The 20,250-nt window shown below is 52.9% G+C and overlaps 1 protein-coding gene across 2 annotated transcripts; it reads right to left on the reverse strand.

Moving 5' to 3' along the window:
- Nucleotides 1-164: 164 nt before the first annotated feature.
- On the reverse strand, nucleotides 165-14,922 carry GPAT2 (glycerol-3-phosphate acyltransferase 2, mitochondrial). Of its 2 annotated transcripts, XM_043604043.1 has the most exons (23): nucleotides 14,792-14,922; nucleotides 13,952-14,143; nucleotides 10,502-10,630; nucleotides 10,253-10,366; nucleotides 9,519-9,592; nucleotides 8,990-9,094; nucleotides 8,617-8,745; nucleotides 6,241-6,340; nucleotides 5,723-5,856; nucleotides 5,317-5,416; nucleotides 5,008-5,220; nucleotides 4,316-4,435; nucleotides 4,064-4,146; nucleotides 3,596-3,714; nucleotides 2,795-2,865; nucleotides 2,446-2,704; nucleotides 2,209-2,357; nucleotides 1,953-2,030; nucleotides 1,346-1,477; nucleotides 1,145-1,265; nucleotides 982-1,047; nucleotides 689-744; nucleotides 165-407 (listed from the first exon to the last, which is right to left on the reverse strand). In XM_043604043.1, the coding sequence occupies exons 2-23, from the start codon at nucleotides 14,087-14,089 to the stop codon at nucleotides 291-293; spliced, it is 2,607 nt and encodes an 868-aa protein (XP_043459978.1). In that variant the 5' UTR covers nucleotides 14,090-14,143; nucleotides 14,792-14,922; the 3' UTR covers nucleotides 165-290. The 2 variants fall into 2 exon arrangements, with proteins under 2 accessions (XP_043459978.1, XP_043459979.1); XM_043604044.1 differs by lacking the exons at nucleotides 13,952-14,143; nucleotides 14,792-14,922 and adding an exon at nucleotides 12,882-13,032.
- Nucleotides 14,923-20,250: the final 5,328 nt, after the last annotated feature.

The raw sequence follows: 20,250 nt of genomic DNA on the forward strand, positions 1-20,250 counted from the left end.
CTCTGCTACAGTTTATCGTCTTTTAGGGCTTCAGGGAACAAGATAGAACATTCTTACAGGGAAGGAGAAGATACCCCAAAAAAGACACTGGCCTTGGGAAAAGTCCAGTCCCCTCGCTTAACACACCAAAGGATGGAGAATGCAAGAGAGTCGACAAGGGATAATGAAACAAGAAAAGGTTTTATATACAGTTCGGGTAGGGGTGTACAGCCTCCCTTCCAGTCTTCTGGCTCCAGCGCATGGCTATGATCTGGGGCTGAGAATCTCAGCAGGCACTCCATCCCACAGTTCTAGCTGCAAATGAACTGCCGGATGAACTGTTCCAGCTTCTCCTGATTTTCCCAGCTGGTGAACGCAGGGGACAGGTAGAGCATGGGGCCTGCAGGGCTGGGTGTCTGTTGCAGCACCTGGACCACAGAGAAGGGCTGTGAGCGCCCACCCGGGAGGCTGTGCCCATCCCTCGGCAAACTGCCGTGAGACCTGGGGACCACTGGGCCTTAGTGTTTGAGCGCAAGTGCTGCCTCTTAAGCCCCCCCCCCTGGGTAGGAGAGTGGTTTAGGAGACCAAGAAGGCCAGGAAAACCATCCTACCTTCTCCAACTACTGTCACCATACCTATTCTTCCCAGAGCAACTCTCTCAGAGTGTAGGGGTGGGAGGCAGGAGGATGGTAAAACTGGCCCCTCTTACCCCCAGGTCTCTGAAGGTCCAAATAGCACTGATAGCAAGATTTGGGTCTGCGCACTCTGGAAGGAAGAGAGAAGTGAAGGCTATAGGGAGTGGTAGGGAACCACTGGGAATAGGCTTCTCTTGTGTTGAGAAGGAACTAACCAAAAAGGGCTCAGACTAGATGTGAAGACCCTCTCTGTATCCTGCAGCCCTCCTTCCTGGAGTTGGGGTTGTCACTGACCAGCAGGGGGCAGCAGCCACCGGCAAACCCTCCCCTGCCTTCAGGGAGTCTGGGCTGGCCGCTGGGGACTCACCAAAGAACCCTTCCTCCTGGGCAGTGGCCTGCAAGAACTGGAACAGCTGCTCAGCATAGCCCGACTCTGTGGGAGAGAAAAACCTAGGCCTGGGGCCCCTGCACAGCCTCTGCCCTGAGCTCTCCCCCCTCCCTCTGGAGAGCCAGGGAAGTGTGGGCCTCACCTGTATCAGGCAGCTGTCCCTGGTGGAGGAAGGTGGCAGCCTGTGCAAAGGCCTGGAGCAGCGGGCTGAGCAGGCGGCAGAGGAAGAGGAAGAAGTCAGGGCAGCGTGACTGCTGACTGAGCTGGAGGGGACAGACCAGAATGAGGGCAGTTCCCACTGCCTGCCTGCCCCCTCCTTCCACTGTGGCTTCTCCCAACTTACCCTGAAGAACCGGCCCTCAGCCTCCTCGAAGTCATCACTGTCACTATCAGTAAAGTCTCCACTTGGCTTCCACAGCAGCTTTGCGCTTAAACGCTGCCGCCCTGTGTCACAGGCTGGCCTGGAGCCTGGGGTCTGGGGGCCATGGGAGTTATTGGTCCCTAACAGGTTCAGCCTTGAGCCTCCCACTTCCCCAGACCAAGTACACAGTAGACCAGGCACATGGAGGTGAAACCAGAAAAGGAGACCCAAGAGGACACCTAGGACCACACTAGACCGTGACACCTGCTGAGCCAACTTGCAGGGTGAACGGAAGTGAGCACTGACTCAAGAACCACAGTTCTGTGGACAAGAAATGGGGGGGGGGGCAAACAGGAGGTATGCACAGAACCTCAGAGGTACAGCTGTCCAGTCCTGTCATGATAGGGAAGATGTGGCAAATCCAGGGCAAAGAAGGGCAGAGGCGGGACCCAGGCCTCCCTGTCTGCCAGGCCAGGGACATGTCCACCCCCATAGCACACTAGGGCAGAGGAAGAGCCTGGGGCAGCTGTCACTCTGGGTGGGATCAGGCAGCCAGGCCCCAGTCGGGCTTTGTCTCCGCTCCGCCTACCTCCTCGGCAACCAGGAGCCCACACTGGATGAGACGGTCCAGCACTTCCTGACAGTAGCAGTAGGAAGACTGACAGGGCTGAGGAGAAAAAGCACCCATATGGCCTCAAGAGAACCAGGAAATGGGCAGGAGCCCGGCCAGAGCAGGGCCAGAGACCTCCTGCCGTAGGCGGATTTAAGGGGTTGGACTGGGCAAGCTTGGGCCCCGGACCTCTTCCGACAACCACGTGGGGGGAGGCTGACGGGACAGGGCTGACCTGTAACAGCAGCAGGTCCTGTGGTAGCAAGTGCAGCAGCAGCAGGATTTGGCGGTACAGCTCGTTCTGGCTCAGCAGCTCGATGCCCTGTAGCTCCCAGGGTCCCTCAGGCGGCACCCTGCCTGCCAACAGCCCCCGGACAGCACAGGCTTGGAGAGGAGAGGGCCTCGAATGAAGAAGGAAGCCACTCCCTCACCCCTACACCCGTCCCACCTAGCCCAGGCCCCGGGGACGCACCACCCACAGCCTCGCTCAGGAAGGCAGGCAGCAGCTCAGCACTCAGATGTGCCAGGTGTGTGAGGCCGGGACCCAGCCGAGGAACTACGAGCAAGTCCCCCTGATGGACGCGGAGGAGGGTCACATGTGCCTGTAGCAGGCTCAGCGTGTGCTGCACAAGGCACCGCAACTGCCCTGAGAAGCCCACGTCAAAGCCACGCAGTAGCGTCTCCTCGGTCAGCCAGGAGAACTCCCCCAGGAGCTGTGACAGGAACACACCCTGTGGGGGGGGGAGGGGGGACGGCACAGGAGCTGAGCAGGAAGGCCACACCCCCTCCCCCAGCCCAGCCCCTACTACTCTGTCCCCTACCTTCTGGTGCTTGAAGAGCAGCAGTGTCGCCATGATGGCTGTGCTCATCACTGCCGAGCTCATCACGCTGGCTGGGGCCGCGGTGGGAGAGGAGTGGGAATGCTGATCGGGGCCTGAGGCCCAGCAGCCTACTCCTTCCATCACCCAGCGAGTCTTCCTAGTCAAGAACCCTCCTCCCCCAACCCGTAGCAGCGGCCACACACCCCCCACACAACTCCACCACAGGCAAGGGGAGAGAAGGCCTGGTCCCTGAGTGCCACCCTTTCCTGTGGAGAACCAACATTTATCAAATACATGCTGAGAGCTCAGGGACCGTCCCTGCCTCACAAGCCTACTCAACCCATAGTCTTTGCCACAGAGAAGGCGCTCAAGAAGGGTAGTAAAGAGAATTCGGTTAACCTAGTGTCTGCTTTAGAGGGTGCTCTTAAGTCCCTTATATGCGTAAATCTGTGCAGCTGACATCACCCTCATTTACAGCTAAGGTAAAGTGATGAGCCCAAGGCAGGGCCAGGTGTGGCCTTGGGTACGTGGCTCATCCAGCCATCTGCCCCCTGCACAGTGCATCCTCCATGGCTTAGCCGGCCTGTGTGCACTCCTTTAGTGGCTCCCTCCTGTTCTCCCTGGCTGCCCTGGCTCCCCAGAGCCAAGAAAGCTTCCACTCCTCTTCACATGTCCCAAGTGGGCCACACAGGAGTGGGCATCAGGTGCAGAAACCCGTTTGGAATGGAGGGTCCCAATGACTGGCTGAACCAGCAGAGACACTACTCAGGAGCCTCCCCTGAAAGGCCCAGATCCCCTCACCATTCAGGACATGACGGCTCAGCCTCCTGACCAGGAGCTGGTCCTCTTCCTTGAGCGCCAGAAGGGGCCCAGTTGCTGGAGTCCACTCCTGCTCCTTCTCCGTGTCCGGGACAGTAGTGCTGGGACAGAGACACAGATCACAGGATAAAGGGACCAAACCTAAAAACAGTTGTGGGGAAACCACCTTCCTCAAAGGTAAGGATATTTCCCCATCCCCACTCCCAAGGCAAGAGGTGGCTCATGTAACTCTAGCCCCTTCCAGGCCTATCTGCCACGTCCCGCAGTCAGGTTATACGCAAGGAGGGAGGCCTGGGACTGTTCTAGATGACCCATGGATAACTGGTGAGGGAAGGCTGGAGGAGACGGTGATGTGTCTGTGGGTATGGGGGAAAGGGGTGCCAGCTTACAAGCTGGATTGGCAGGGCTACCAGCCTTGCCCCTGAGACCCACACACGCCCATGCCCCTACCATTGGCCCAGCACGATGGGCTGCAGCAGCTGCTCCAGGGTCTGCCTGCTGCCCCAGCAGCTTCTAGCGTTGATGGTGTATTCCTGCCCAGGACAAGGCTCTTAGGTGGCCTACCCTGGCCCACCAGGAAACCTGCACATAGCCCACCTGAGGCAGGCAAGGCTATCCCTGCAGAGGGCTTTGAGGGCCAGGCTGCCAGAAGCCACGGGACAGACCCCAGGTACTCCCAGCCTTACCCAACAGGCTGCATACCTGTAGGGAGAAGGGCTGGGCCAGGTGAACACGGACACAGACTGGGCGGCTGCGGCCCCAGCCTCGCAGGATCCGCAGGACAGCCAGAGCTCCTGTCCACAACCCCAGTGGGGCCGAGGCCTGCAGGGAGGGAGGGGTTGAGTGAACAAATTTCCTGGGGTCACTGTTTTCTGCTCTGTTTTATCTTGGGCCCGAACTGGTACATGACCATGACCTCTTCAAGCTTATTTTCTCAACCATGAAACAGGAGAAATCCCTCTAACTGGGTCTTGTGAGGATGAAATGACTCGGTAACTATAAGGGCCTTGGCAAGTGCCACAGGATGATGATTGAAGAAGTCCTTTGAATTCTCCCCTTAACCCTAGCCCTAAAGGGAACTGGCCACAGGACACAATAAGGTGTATCTTCTCATGGGGTACCTGGGTGGCTTAGTCGGTTAAGCATCCGACTTCGGTTCAGGTCATGATCCCATAGCTCATGGGCTTGAGCCCTGCATCAGGCTCTGTGCTGACAGCTCAGAGTCTGGAGCCTGCTTTGGATTCCATTGTGTCCCTCTCTCTCTGACCCTCCCCTGCTGCTTGCACTATCTGTCTCTTGAAAATAAATTCAAAAAATTTTTAAAAACCAAAACAATGTGTATCTTCTCTAGAGATGGTACCCATCTGGGGTCCCCAGGGGCAGGAGGGTCTCACGTGGTATGCATCACAGGGTGCATCTGGAACCAGATCATAGGTGATGGCCACTGGCACCAGCATAGCATCTGGGACAACGCCCACCTGGACAGCCTCCACCACCAGTCCCAGCCAGGTTTGGCCCAGGGCTGACAGCCGAGGCCCCAGGACCCCAGGAGGCTCTTCCAGGAATATAAGCAAGGGCTGCTTGCTGACCAACAGCTGCTCTATAGCCTGGAAGAGAATTAGGGGAGGCAGATATCAAGGCCAGTGCAGCAACAAGTCCCTGTACTCTGGGCTGGCCCCACTGGAACCACTGGGGGCACTTACGGCATGGACCACGGCCCTTGCAAGGACTCCCTCAGAGCTGTCCAAGGTGAGGTTGGCCTCTGGGGGCAGGAAAAGGCCCCCAAGCTTCTTTAGCAGAGCTCTGTGGGGCACAAGGCAAAGCTTGATGAGAGAAGGGGCTCAGGAGATGGGACCAAGGCAGGATAAGCTAGTGAGAGCTTTGGCCCACCACGGCCAGCCTGGATCCTGCCTGAATATCCTGAAGCCAGGCATGGCCTTAGGGCTAACCCTCCATCTGAGCCCCACTGGCGGAGATGGCAGACTTGGGAACAGAGAGACAATGAAGAAGGCTTCTGGGCAGCTGCAACACCCCCATACACATCCCCACACACCCCTGCCCTGGGCTGGGGACTTCTGCCTTGTATGTCTAGGGGCACAAAGCTTTTACCTGAGGGTGGGAGAGCAGGTGCGGGGGTCCCAAGCCACACGGAGCACACCCAGGCCTTGGGAGAGCAGCACAAAGGGCAGCAGGATCCCATCCAGGAGGGACTTGTGGGTAGAGAGGAGGACAAGCGGCAAGCCCTGCTTGGGGACAGCCAGAGAGAAGTGCCAATCTGCCCCCACCCTGAAGATGCAGGAAGCTGAAACCCAGCACCTCCGGACCCAGGGCAGCCCCAGAGGGAGGGAGGGTTCAGCTGAGCAGTTCTTCCTCTGAGCACATTTCCCAAAAGTAGAGGAGCTCTGTCAACAACTTTTAAGGTAATGCACTGACATAATGGTTAAGACCATGATGAAAAGACGTTAGAGGAAGCCCCGTGGGAGCAAGACCGTGAGACACGAAGAGAAGGTCGTCAAAGAGCAGTGGATTTTTCCCACCAGCTGATGGGGCTGGTCCCAACTTGGGGCTTGGCTAGCCTCTGCTCCTCTGTTCCCGCCATCCCCATCCCAATGGAGGGTGGGCCTTACCGCCTGGGCGGCCTGGTGGACCATCTTCATCTGGCCCTTGTGGAGCTGCACGTTCAGGAAGACACATTTCAGGAACCGCAGCAGCGCCCAGCTGAATAGCCTGGAGAGGGACAGCCAGTCTGAGGTTGTGTCTGGGCCCCACAGGCCCTCAGAACGCTGCCCAGCACTCCTCTAAGGCAAGTACTATTACTGTCCCCACTTTATGGAAGAAGGAAGTGAGCCTTGAGGAGGTTACAGAAGCTGAACAGTAGAGAAAGCTAAGTGGTGGTGCAGAGGCTGGAAGGCAGGCCTGACACCAAACTCCACGCCTGTGAGGTGCTGTTACTTTCCCAAGACTCCATGGTGCAACTGCCTCAAATCAGCTTCAGGGCATCTCCTGCCTCCATTTACCCCAAAGGAAATTAGAGTACCAAGACCCTCTCTAGGCATAACCTAGCCTGGTCTTTGAAAACTGCTGGGAAAGGTGAAATATAAAGGAAGGAGTTAGTGATACAAAAAGGGGAGAAGTGAAAGGGCCAAGTCCCTGAGGCAGCATTCCCCAGAGGCCCAGTGGGGGGACTGGTGGGGAACAAGGACAGCAGCGTAGATGCAAGCAGCACAGAGACGTGGTGGACAGGCAGCATGCCCTCATCCAGTGGCTTCTATTTCTCTATGAAGCAGAAGATGGGGGCATCAGTTGACAGTGGGTAAACCTGAGGAGCAGTCTGGATCAGTCTGGGCGAATGCTATGTGCCTCTTTGAGAATCTCATAAAGGAAACAGAAAAGGCAGGTACAGAAAAGGCAGGTAGCTGAGTCCAAACAGAATCAAGTGACTCCTTCACCAGGACATTATCACCATGAATTCCAATGCTCTGGAACTGAAGCAAGTCTAGGAGGGAAAAAAAGACAAGAGAGGGGCTGATGACTGGTATAAAGATGGTCAGGTCAAGGGACTAGAAGTCTCAGCAAAGTCAAACAACTGTCACATGGAAGGCTGGTCAAAGTTACTGACAACCTCTACTTCCTGTCCTAACCAAGCAGTTGACCACTGAGCACTTTCAAGACAGCTAAGCACCACGCACAGCCCTGTGCCTTCTTTCCCTCGGTGACTCATTCATCTCTCAGCTTTAAACATCATCCGTATGCTAAAGCTTTGCAAATCTATGCTCCTGGCCCCAATCTCTTCTGAGCTCCAGACTAAGCAACTACCTCTTCAGTGTCTCCAACAAGTCAGGTATCTGAAACTCTTTATGTCCAAAACATCCTTTGTGGGCCAAACTCACTCCTCCCCAAGCCTGCCCCCTCCATCCACAACACCAGGTGCTCTGCCAAAAACCTGGCTCTCCCGTGATTGAGATCTCTTCTCCTCATTGCCCCCACCCTCAATCCATCAGGGAGATCTGTTAATTTCACACTGGTCTCTCAATCCATTTTTCCAACCCCTATTGTCACCACCCCATGCCCCATGGATGGCACCTCACCTGGACTAACAAAGCTTCCCAAATAGTCTTCTGTTCTCTACTCTTGATTCCAATTAATCTTGTCAGTTCCTGCCCAAAACCTTTCCATTGGTTTTCACTGCACTTAAAAATCAAATTGAAACAACTTGAATGGCCCTGCATATCTTGTCCCTTCTCTCAATTTCGTCTCCAACGGCTCTCTCTCTCCCTCACTCACCAGCTTCCAACCCCATCAGCTTCTTGAGCAAACCTGGCCCTTTCCTATGGCCACAGCTCATGCTATTCCCTCCAGGACTGTTCCCTCCATCCTTGCCCCCTCGACGTTGGCTCCTTTCCCCTTTTCGTCCCTGGCTTACAAGTCTCTTTCTCCCCTGCAGGTATTCTCAATCCTAGCCCTTGTTTTGTCCTTGCAGCCATGTGTTACTCTGTCCCAAGCGTCCCTCCACTCTCCAGGAACAGTGCCCTGCATCTCAGAAGAGCTCAGACCTGTGTTACAGGAGTGTGGGAGAGAGCATGGGAGCCTGTAAGATGGAGGAAACCAACCACCTCACCTCCTCCACAGGAACCTGATCTGGGGAGAGAAAGAAGAACAGAAAAGGAGCTGAAGTCTGGACCACAACCAAGGCTTCCTGGGGTGACCCCCAACCCCCTATCCTCAGGACAGAGAGACAACGCCAGGCCAGCAATGGTAAGAACCTGGGCTTGAAGCTGACTCAGGTCAAAGCCTCACCCCATACCTGACTGGCCTCACCAAGGAGCCAGCTGTCCTCAAAAGGTCTCACAGCGTCTTCAGGCATTCCCTCGGGCTCTCTGGTAAACACACCATCCAACTTCCCGGGAGGGGAGTCTAGTCTTTCCCCAAACTTAACCAACACTCACTTTCCAGAAGGGCAGAGGCCCCAGCCCAGAAAAGAATGCCCCTCAGCACAGAGTTACCTGAGTAGGAAGGGGCAGGGTGGAGCCTGGATATGGCCCAGGATGCGCTGTACCTCTTTCTTCACAAGGCCTGACACCTGGCCTTCTCCAGCCCCTCCTGGGTCCCTCCCTGAGATGACATTCTGCACCCTGTGGTGTGAGGAGGAGTGGTGTTAGGCTGGGGCAAGACTAAAATCTCTCAGGTAACTTCCCTCAGCACCACAGCATGCCAACAAGCACAGATTCCAGTATTTATCCTACATCTTTAAGGAAGGGCGCCAGGCAAAGCTAATGCTCTAGAAGCCAGCCCTCTCAACCACCCCTGCCTAGAGCATTTGTCATCCCTTCAAGGGTCTCAGAAGTGCCATCCAGACCCCAGTCCATGCCTCCTCACCCAGTTCTTTCCATGATCTTCTCTGGGGCATCCCGACAAGGTGGTATGTGTTGCTCCAGTGACCACAGAAAACAGCAGAGCCTCCGAACCAGCCAGCCCCGAAACCTGAGCACAGCCCCCAGAGCAGGGGGAAGATGTTTCAGAGGGCCCACGCTGCACTAGGGTCTACAGAGCATGCTCCATCAGAAAGGGATCACACCTGAGTCCCACGGCCTGAGAACACCTGAGCTTGGCTTATGATGGAGCAGGAAGAAGCAGCACCTGCCCCTCTGTGCCCCCATCCCTCCCCTCTCCCTGCTAAGTGGGGTACGGGTTTAGGGCCTGACACACTGTGGGCAATCCATAAATGCTCACAGAACAATCTGCAGGAGAGTTCCAAGCTGCCTCTCCCCACCTGCGGGTATGGAACAGAGGACGGGGGCCCTTCTTTTTCCACCAAAGGGAAAAACACCGCAAAGCAGGGCCCCAGCAGCCCTGCACCCAAGGGCCCTGCCCACCACCCTCCACCCATCCCCCAGCTCTAGACTACCTGGTGTTCTCCTCCTTCACCAGAATCACGTTGCAGAAGCCTAGATCCATTATGCTTCTGTGAAAGAGGGACTCCTGCACGAGAGGGGCCAGGGACAGCATGTCCTTGGGGGTCGGGGGGGGGCCTTCACAAACCAACAAAGGAAAGCTCCTGCTCTATCTTCTGTAGTCTCTGCCTGATGAACTATTGAGTATACCAGGAGACAATTACACCACAGCATTTCATTTCTCATCTGGAGACTTCCTCAGGAAGAAGAGTTCCATGGTCAAAACAGAAGTGTTGCACTCTACAGAATCAGCCTCTTGGAGTGTAGCATATAAAGTCTCTGAGAAGTTCTCTTATCAACGTCAGAGAACATGTAGCCTGGATCTCTGCCAGGACCCTGGGGCTCATCAGCACCAGCACATGGCATGGACACAAGGTCTTCAAGCATGTGTTGCATGTTATGTGACTTTAGTGTCCCCAGAACAGTAAGACTCACGCAGGCATGGCCAGACCCCAGCCCTCTGGCCACACCCTAGCTCCTCTCTCTGCACTTCTCCACCCAACTCTCCCAGGCCTGGAAGCCAGCCCCAGGCTGACAATACAACCAACACGGGTGCATCCATCCCCTGGAGAGAAGAGCAGAGGCATGGGCAGGAGAGGGCTGAACTCAGAAAGACATAAAGGAAGCTGCTTCCCAAAGCCATGGCATCCAAGCTTCCTGGATGGGGCCCAGCCCCAACATCACTCACCCAGCTCTTAGGAGTGCAGGTCTGGCAGCAGCGACCCACAAAGGGGCGATATTTCCCCAGGAATGGGGTAACAGCCTCCAGTTTCATCCCAAAGCCTGAGGACCACAAGCTGGTCTGGAAAAGGGCCACAGGAAGAAATGAGAGGTCTCAAAGTCCTTAGCAGGGGGAAGGAAGTTCCAGAAGTGAGGGGACATGGGAGGGGAGGGGAGAGGACAGAGGGTACTGGGGGAATGGGAAGGGCCACACTACCTCCTGGCTGTTCTGGGTGTTCCTCTGCTTGGTCTGGAGTCTGGCTTCCAACATAGTATCCATTGGGGGCCTATAAAATCTGGGAACTAGCCACTTCTGCGCCTCTCTCTCCCCCCACAGGAACCTTACCTGGGGAGAGGAAGAAGGATGGAGGGGAAACTGTAGTTTGGGCCACAACCAGAAGTTCCTGGAGTGACTGTTCCTCAGCCCCCACCTCCAGAACGGACGGACAATACCTGGACCAGGAGGAGTGAGAAGCTGGGATGGAAGATGGAGGGAGACTGGCTCAGATCAAAGCCCCACCCTATACCTGACAAGTCCTACAAAGGAAGCCAGCTGGCCTCAAAAGATACCACAACGTCCAGATCAGGGGCTCCCTCGGGCTAACATGAAAGGGATCGGCTGCCTTGCCATCAACGGCCACCCTGCCATCTCGTAGTACAGACGGGGTGACAATGGAAACCGAGACCCCTTCTGTGCACAGGGAAAGAAGGCTGGATTGGCAGGAAGGAGGCATCCGACTGCTAAAGAGGAACAGGACCATCATCACAAGGCTACCAGGTCCTGCTCAGCTGCTCAGAAATTTATCCATCCAATCATGGGTACTAGGTGGGGGACAGTTGGGGGCCAGAACACAGACCTGTTCCCAAAGAATGCTCATCTGGTTGGGAGCAAGACAGAGTTTTCCATAGTGGATCCCCTCGTAATAGTACTCTCCACAAACGCTCCCACCTGGTATCTCCTCAGCACCCTCTTTCCCACCATAATACTCCCCTGAACTAACAAACATCTTTCTTCCCCAAAACGACTCTGAACTCCTCCGGGCCTAGAAACTGGACGCTAAAAACCCCTCTGACCAGATTTCTCACAATGTCGCTGATGGGTAGGCTGATCCAATTATTTACGTACCCCACCACACAATGAACAAAATAACCATGCGGAAGCGCCTTCTCCCTTCCCTGTCATCCCACCAAATTCTGTCCATGGCTCTCCATCCTTGATGCCTCTGGATCACCCTCTAATTGTTGCCTCTGTTCATTGATTCCCCCAGCCCAAGCTTGCTGGGCAAGAAGCCTCCTGCAGGGCCAAGGTTTCACTTCCCCACATCATCTGAAAGTCTCCTGGGGGCAACAGCTGCACAGAGGAGGGACCCAGGAAGTGCTGGATGGCAGACTGGAACTTCCTCTCCCAGAATTCCCCTGGGTCTCTCCTCTTCCCACTTAGCACAATTTAGAACCATGAAGCCAAGAGGCAGGAGGATGGAAATTCCTTCAGTGCACAAGCTCTGGTAGACTCCCTCCAAGTGTACTTCCTACTTTGAAAAACGTTCTCACAGCCCCATTCACAGACACTTGGCACAGGGAGCTCCCAAGCCAAGGCTGCAATGTGAGGAGTTCTGCCTACCCTGCAAGGAGGATGTCTTCTCCCCAGCCTCAGACCACCCCCACTCTTAAAATCTAGCCCCATTAGATCCGTGCCAACCCTAAAGGGGCAGCGTAAAACACGGGCAAGGGGTAACTCCCATTCACCCCGAGTCAACTACTCAGCTCATAAGATCCAGAGGTCAGTTCTGGGGTAGATCTTTCTAGTGCTCAAGTCCCCAAAATAGGGGCTTCTGTCACTCTGTAGCTCCTGCCTGGACATCTATAGCAGAGGTGGCAAACTGGCATCCCAAGGGCCAAATGTAGTTCATATACGTATTTTACATTGGCCACATAATGTTCTAAAACTTGATTAATTAACTTCAACGTTTAAAGCTAGTGAGCTTGCTCTATTAAAAACAACAGGTTTCCAACTACTGCTGTTATATTAAAAAAAAACCACTCCCCAACCTGAGAGCGGGCGTCTCTGGCTTGTACCCCAGACGGCCTGGGCTGGCTGGAGCCCGGAAGCACTGCCTTACCATTTGCCACATCAATCACACCTGATACCCAGCCCGTGTGCACAGCTGAGTTTGCAGCCCCTAGTCAAGGGATAACATCCAAACCCGCTCTCCTGTGTGGAATGTCTGTTCCCCACAAAGAGCCGCAGCTTGAACATGGCATGCCCAGGGAACGGAGGGAGGAGCGGGCTCGGAACTCGGGCCTCTCACCAGACCCCTTGCAAAGCGTTCCCCGAGCTGTCTCAAGATAAAAAAAAAAAAAGCGACTGCGCCAGTGGTGGGGTCGAACGTCTGACCTGGACGCGTCTAGGCTGCCGGGAAGCCACAGTAGGACTCATCTGCGCGGCAGGCCCTGCAAAGTCCGCACTCCGTCCAACCCTCGCCAACCCCCCAGAAAAGTCGCCCGAGCCGAGCTGGCTCCCAAGATGGGAAGGCCCCGGAACTATCCTAGACCTGGTCTGACCTGCCCCAGCGCGGGAGCAAACCCACGGTTCTCACCTCACACCCGCCGCGAACTCCCGCCAAACCAGCAGCCCGTGAAGACGCCGGAAGGCAAGGGCTGGCGGCCTCTGCGTAGCCAGCTAAAAGGGAGCCCCGTTCACCAATTGGAACGCGCACCAGGCTCGGAGGCCCGCCCCCGCGGCGCCCCGCCCCGCCACGCCCCACGTCACGCCGCGCCACGCGACGCCGCGTCACGCCACGCCCCACGCCACGCCACGCCACGCGTGCGCTGCTCGGCCACGTGATCCTTCCTGGGGGCGGGGGCCGAGCTGACTGTAGGCGGGGCGGCTGCGTTCTGATGGCATGGAAGTCGCGTGCAGGGCACAGCCTCCTGGGGGCACCCCTGTTTTTGTGCTGCGCCCGGTTCGCCCTTCCAGGCAGGTCCTGTGGGGACGTGGAGACCCCTGGAGACGTCCTTGAGACTCGAGGATACCCGAAGGTTGAACAAGGACTCCAGGGCAGCCAGTTTCTAATAAATGAGTTTCTCTCCCGGGGTATATATGGCCTCCCAAGCTGGAGTTCAGCATCTAGCAAAATTCCAAGTTGGGAACGTTTAGAAAAGAGAATCACCAGAAGCCAGTTATGGATCATGGAAAAACAAGTCAGTCCTCCCCAGGGTCATTTCCCTCCTTGGTTAGAACTCTAGACCATAGTCAGGGACGAGCTGCAGTCACCAGCTACCTGGGTTTCAGGTGGTCCTGTGACCCGTTTATTTATTCGTGCAGTTATTGGATTGATACCCAACTCATGTCTCGGCCCTAAGCTTCAGGTGAATGAAGACTGCATTAACTCATTCACCTTTTGACTGTCCCCAACACACATCAGGGGACCCGCAAGTAGCAGGCAAACCATATAGAATAAATGCGGGAAGGAACAATGACGGCTGTGTTCCCCCACTGCTCCCCTGTAATGAACGCACTTGATGCACACGAGAAACCCAGTTTCAGAATATTGTTGTCACAGCATGAGCAAAACCACATGGAGGCCTGGCTGTGAGAGAGAGAAAAGGTGGTTCACATCCCTTCCTCCTCGACTCACTGCCCTTGATGTGACTGCCCCCAACCTACCCCTCCAGGGTGTAGCCATCTCTCTGCCTCCTTTGTGCCACTTTGCGTAATATCTACCCGGGCTGTATGTTTGTGTCCATTGACTTTAACCCGGGTTTGCGGTGCCCTTTCGGCACTTGCAAAATCCATGTTTTCCATGGTACCTTTCTTTTCTGGGTGCACTGGCCACAACTAGATCCTGCGATCCTGAGGCTGAAACAAAACAAAAACAAAACCACCCTTATTTAGAAGTTGTGGGTTGACTCCTAAGAGAACAGATTTGAGTTTACCTGACACCCCCTTTGTTCTGGGAACACTATCTGTATAGGCCGTTGAATTTCACAGTTATCTGAGGTAGGTTCCCACCTCTCCTCCTGAGGGAGATTCAATGTTGAGACGTAGCCCCAAGCATTCCCAAGATGCCTCAGACTGGAGAGTTGCCCGGATTGTGACAGCAGAAACCAAGTCTGTCAGTGAGCAGAGTTATGTTCTCAGTCATGTTGCTTCTTTGGGGGAAAAAAATGTGTTTTGCTTTTGTTGTCTGCTGTAATTTGGACATTTGAAAAGAAACCTCACTTCTCAGACGTGGATCTGAGTCGGGGAATTGAAGATTCAAGAAGGTGCAGAAAATGTGGAGCTGCCATGCAGCCAGACCTGCAGGCCAGCTGCTGCGGAGAATGACTGTGACTGACCTGACCTTGGGAGAAACAGAGCAGCTCATTTGGGCTTGGACCCACCCAACCTGGACGGCAACTCAGGAGCCCCAGACAGAGAAAGACACTCACCAGGGGGTGTCAGAGAAAGAGTCCCTTTCTCAGATGACCACCTCCCTTTCCAGGTCTAGGGGCTCAGCCCAGTTACCTTCGGAGGTAACCATCGGGTTGTGCTCTGTGTTGCACTTCCCTTCCACTGTTCCAGAACCTTCCATAAAGTCTTGTTAAATTTTGCAATAAACTGCACAGTTGAGAGTGGAGGAGTGGAATCCGGGTGCTGGAGGCTGGAAAGTGGGAAGACGAAAGCTGCAAAGAGATGCTCGCCATCTCACTCCCTGGCCGAGGTTGGCAGATCTGTGGAAGAACACTTGAGCCAAGAAGCTGGGGTGGGGGGTGGGGAATGAGGAGTGGGAATATGAAGTCCTTGTATAATAATTGGAATTCGGGGTTCTAGGAATGTCAGAAACAGTGTGAAAAGTTAAAGGCTGGATGGCCCGAAGAAGGAGGGTGTTTTGTGTTACAGGGCTCGGCCCTTCACCCCAACATCTTTATCCACGACTTGAATATTGACCCAGAAGGTGGGCTTAGCATTCTAGAAGATGCCATGAAACAATAAGGAATAAAAGGTATTTGCTGGCAGAATTAGGGTTCAAAGAGATTCTGCGAAATGGGAAATTAGAACCAAAACCAGCCTCGATCTAAAAGTGGTGATCCTGAGGAATGACAGTCGAGCGGAGTGGGCATAAAGCTGGACTTGTTGTTGTGGTCTCTGTCCAGGGGCACTCTTTTCCTCTCCACCGATCATAACTCAAATAAACCCAAGCCAAAAGATAATGGGTTGGCTCACATAACTAGAAAGTGTAGGTGTGCTAACTTCAGGCATAACTGGATCCAGGGATCAAACGATGTTGTCAGTCTCTGATTCTCTCCTGTGTGTCTACACTACTTGTCTCTAATTGGTTTTATTCTTCTTGACACTTCTCTCCTATACCAAGATGATTGCCAGCAACCTGAGACCCATCTGCTTTAGCAACCTTAGAAAGAAATGTCTGTCCCCCAACATCCATATGAAAACCCCGGGGAAGACTCTGGTCCTGCTAGGATCGTCTGCCCACCCTCTGCCCAATCACTGTGTCTAGGGAGTATGGTGCCATATTGGTTCCGCCCAGACCACTGCCCTCTCTCCCTAACTATGCAAAATGAGAGGGGAACACCTTGATTGACCACCACAACAGGAATGGGATGTGGAGAGGTTGATTCCCTCACGGAAGGGGTGCTGGCTGAAAAAGCAACATGCCCGTCATGGTTTCTGCTGCTGACTTATTACCAACGCTAGGCTGGGACCATTTGTTTGGTCTCTGCTACGTCCCAGGGCCAGCACTATGGACTCTTGATAAATGTTTGTTGAGTGATGAGTGAACTTTCTTCTCTGTGGACCTTAGTTCTCTTCTTCTATTGAATAAAGATAATAATCTGTCTACTTACTTCGCATGGTTAGAATGTGGCTCAGGAAGACTGTGGAGGGGATGGGTTTGGAAAAGCATGATCAATCCTCCAAACAACATTGATGATGGTGAACCAGCCAGTGCCACCATGTGATGCTGGCCAGGAGGGTTGGACAACCCTGGGGAAAGCCAGGAATCGTTCTGTTGTTCTGTGATCCCCTTGCCCCTTGCTCTCACTTCAGGGGAATCCAACCCTTCTGGGTGGGAAGCTCAACTTCCCACTATATGCTTTTTATCCATCATACTTGGATTTCGTCTACCCAGAAAACATAGGTTCTATAACAGGATGTTTCCCTTCCTATTGCCCAACTTGCCTGGGATCGGAGGAAGTGGTGCTGAGTAACATTCTAGAGCCACTCTTTCTTCCTTTTTGGAGATCAACTCCTAGCATTGATTTAGCAAACTCCATCCATTGCCTGCTAATTGTTAGGTGGGAGCCAAGTGTGGGTGTAGACACTCCCCAAGTAGAGTCATCTCATGCTCTTGGGAGGGGTGGTCTAATATACGACGATGTTACCTCTCCCTAAATTAATCTGTAACATCGCTGTAATCCCAATAAAAATTCCAGCTATGAAAGCTTACTCTGAAATGTGTGAGGAGGAATAAATTTCTACAGATGCCTACATAAAAGGGGAATGGACAGGAATCTCTCTCTCCCAAATATTTAGGCATACTACAATGACGTTGTTTAAAAACAAACAAAAGAACAGTCTGATGTTAGTGAAAGAACAGACAACCCATGGGGACATGGTGGAGAGTTTAGAAATGGATCCCTAGTTCTAAGGAAGCTTAATATACAATAAAAGGTGCATCAAAGTCTGCTGGTCTTACTGGGAAAATTCTGACTCACTTTATAGGGGAAAATGATGTTATCCCATTACAAGGAGAGTGCTCAGATGGGCAAAGAGTCCATGTGAATGGCCGAATGATAACATTGATAGGAAAAAAAAAAAAAACACATGGAGGGGAATATCTATGAAACCCAGAGCGAGGAAAGGATTTAATAGACAACATTTCAAAGCACAATCCATAAAGCAAAAAAAAAAAAAGGGGGGGGGGGGAAGAGGGGTACTTAACTATATCATAATGAAAGATATCTGTCCCAAATGACACATGACAAAATGAGAGAAGATATGTGCAAAGTCTAAAATTTACAAGATTAGTACAGCCTTAGTGTACAAGGAACTCCTGCAAATCAGCAAGAAAAATGAATGAACAAAGGATATGAGCAGGCACTTGTGGGAAGAGGAAGCCCCCCCCCCCCAAATCTAAGAAACCTACGTGGATATGGTCAAAATCACTAGCAGTGAAATTCAGATGATAACAATAAGACATCCAAACAGACTTTTCCCTAAAGAAGACATACGAATGGCCAAGAAGCACATGAAAAGATGCTCAACATTGCTAATCATGAGGGAAATGCAAATCAAAACCACAATGAGATGCCACCTTGCACCCATTAGGATGGCTACTAAGAAAACAGAAAACAACAAGTGTTGGTGAGGATATGGAGAAATTGGAACCCTTTGCAGCTGTTGGTAGGAGGATAAAATGGAAACATGGGTAAACAGTGTAAAATAGGAAAAACGATGCGGTAGTTCCTCAAGAAATTAAGACTAGAACTTCCGTGTGATCCCAAGCAGGCGCAATGCTCTCAGTGCAGAGCCTGGCACGGGGCTCGATCCCACAAACTGGGAGGTCACGACCTGAGCCAAAACCGAGAGTTGGAAGCTTGACCATCTGAGCTACCCAGGAGCTCCAAGATGTGGCAATTCTAATTCTGGGTACATACCCTAGAGAATTGAAAGCAGAATCTCCAAGAGATATTTGTGCACACATGTTCATAAGCAGCATTATTCACAGTAGCCGAACAAATGGAAACAACCCAAGTGTCCATCAACAGATGAATAAACAAGCTGTGGTACGTACATACGATGGAATATCATTCAGCCTTAAGAAGGAAGGAATTTCTGACACATGCTACAACACGGATGAACCTCGAGGCTGAGTGAAATAAGCCAGGCAGAAAGAGACTGGCGTAAGTGTATGATTCCACTTATATGAGGTACCTAGAGCATTCAAATGCATAGAGATAGAAAGCAGAAGGGTGGTTGCCAGGGGCAGAGGCAAGAAGGAAATGGTAACTCGGTGTTTAATGGGTACAGAGTTTCTGTTTTACAAGATGAAAAGCATTCCTGAGATGGACGGTGGTGACAGCTACACAGCGGTGTGAATGCAATTAACAACGCTGAGCTGTATACTTAAAGTGGTTAAGACGGAAAGATTAATGATGTGGATTCTTCACCATAATTTACAAACCACCACCACCCAAAATATCATGCTACACCTACGTGGTAGGCAGAATTCTAAGATGAGCCCCACTGCCCCAGCCCTGTATAATTCTCTGCCCTTGACTACGGGCAGAACTTATAAGCTTGCCTCTAACCCGTGAAATATAACAAAGGTGATGGGATGTCAACCCCTGATTAGGTTATGGATTATGGAAAAGGTGAAGAGAATTTGCTGATGTAATGAAAGCCCCTGGTCAGTTGACTTTAATTTACTCAGAAGGGAGATTAGCCTAGGTGAGTCAAACCTAACCATGCAAGTTGTTTTTTAAAAAGGATGTAGAGGGGTGCTGGGTGGCTCAGTTGGTTAAGCATCTGACTCTTTTTTTTTTATTTTTTTTTTTAACGTTTATTTCTTTTTGAGACAGAGAGAGACAGAGCATGAATGGGGAAGGGTCAGAGAGAGAGGGAGACACAGAATCTGAAACAGGCTCCAGGCTCTGAGCAGTCAGCACAGAGCCCGATGCGGGGCTTGAACCCACAGACCGCGAGATCATGACCTGAGCCGAAGTCAGACGCTTAACCGACTGAGCCACCCAGGCGCCCCAGCATCTGACTCTTGATATCAGCTCAGGTTGTGATCTCGAGGTCATAGGATCGAGCCCCCAGGTGGGCTTTGGTGTTGTGGAGCCTGCTTGGGATTCTCTCTCTCTCTCTCTCTCTCTCTGCCCTCCCCCCACTCTCCCTCATTCTCTTTCTCTTTCTCAAAATAAATATTTTTTTTTAAAAAAGGATATAGAGATCAGAGACTCTCCTGCTGACCCCGAAAGAAGCAAGCCACCTTGAGTTCTACAACCACAAGGAGATGAGCTCTGCCAACAGCCTGAGGCAGCTTGGAGGCAGTTCTCTGTCTCTTTGAGCCGCCGATGAGAATGCAGCCTGCCCAATACCTTGATTGCGGGCCGAGCAGGACACCCGGCTGAGCCAGACCCAGACTCCTGGTCCACAGAAAATAGGAGGTAAAAAAAACGCATATTATTCCAAGCCACGCCGTTTGTGGTAACTTGCTGCACAGCAGCAGAGAACTAAGGCAATCTTGCAGACAGGCCAGACTTAGCTGAATAAAGCCCAGTGTCACTGTCAGGTGGAAATGTGGGGATGTCGGCGAGGGTGTTGCGGTGGAGGACAGACCAGGGCAGCCGTGGTGGAGATACTGCTGTGAAGAGCACACAGCCCTACAACCCCGTGGCTCCATTCCCCGGTAGAGATGCAAAAGAGGTGGGCGCAGCTCCATAGGACGTGTACAGCATGATGTTCTGGGGACAAGGGTTGTCAGAGAGAACCTAGGCGTCCACCTACAAGGGGGTGGAGGAACGAGTTCCGTTAGCACGTTGCCTCTGCGGAGGAAGGGAATGGAAGTGGGGCAGAGATAAAAGAGAAGAAGGAAAACAAGAGAGGCGTTTTGTATTGACCAAAGATGATAACGCACCCGGGAACTTGACTCCACTTGAGAGTACAGTGAACTGTACCTGAGGCCCCGCAGCAGCTGAGGCGACAGTAAGGTCCACTCCCGCAGAAGGGCACAGCTGGGCAGGGAGAGAAAGGACAGGGGATGCTAATGAAGCGAGACGTTAATTCTGCCCCAGAGGGAGTCCTGCCTTTATATATGTAACGGCTTGTAATGGGAATGACAGAGAGCCTAAAACTGTTCAATTTTGTTACTTTGTTTATTTTTAATAGAGGGAATTTCGTGGCTGAAATGACCTAGAGGTAGGTTTCAGGTATAGACGGATTCGGGAACTGAGATAATGTCA

Source organism: Prionailurus bengalensis, chromosome A3 (assembly GCF_016509475.1).
Source record: "Prionailurus bengalensis isolate Pbe53 chromosome A3, Fcat_Pben_1.1_paternal_pri, whole genome shotgun sequence".
Classification (NCBI taxonomy): Eukaryota; Metazoa; Chordata; class Mammalia; order Carnivora; family Felidae; genus Prionailurus; species Prionailurus bengalensis.

Excerpts from the sequence above, each read along its gene's own strand:
- GPAT2 (XM_043604043.1), bottom strand. The coding sequence starts at position 14,089 with ATGGAAAACATGGATTTTGCAAGTGCCGAAAGGGCACCGCAAACCCGG. Across the intron at positions 10,631-13,951 it reads GATGGCTACACCCTGGAGGG|GTAAGGTTCCTGTGGGGGGA; the intron begins GTAGGTTGGGGG and ends TCCTCTCCCCAG. Across the intron at positions 9,593-10,252 it reads CCTGCACTCCTAAGAGCTGG|GAGTCCCTCTTTCACAGAAG; the intron begins GTGAGTGATGTT and ends CCTCTCGTGCAG.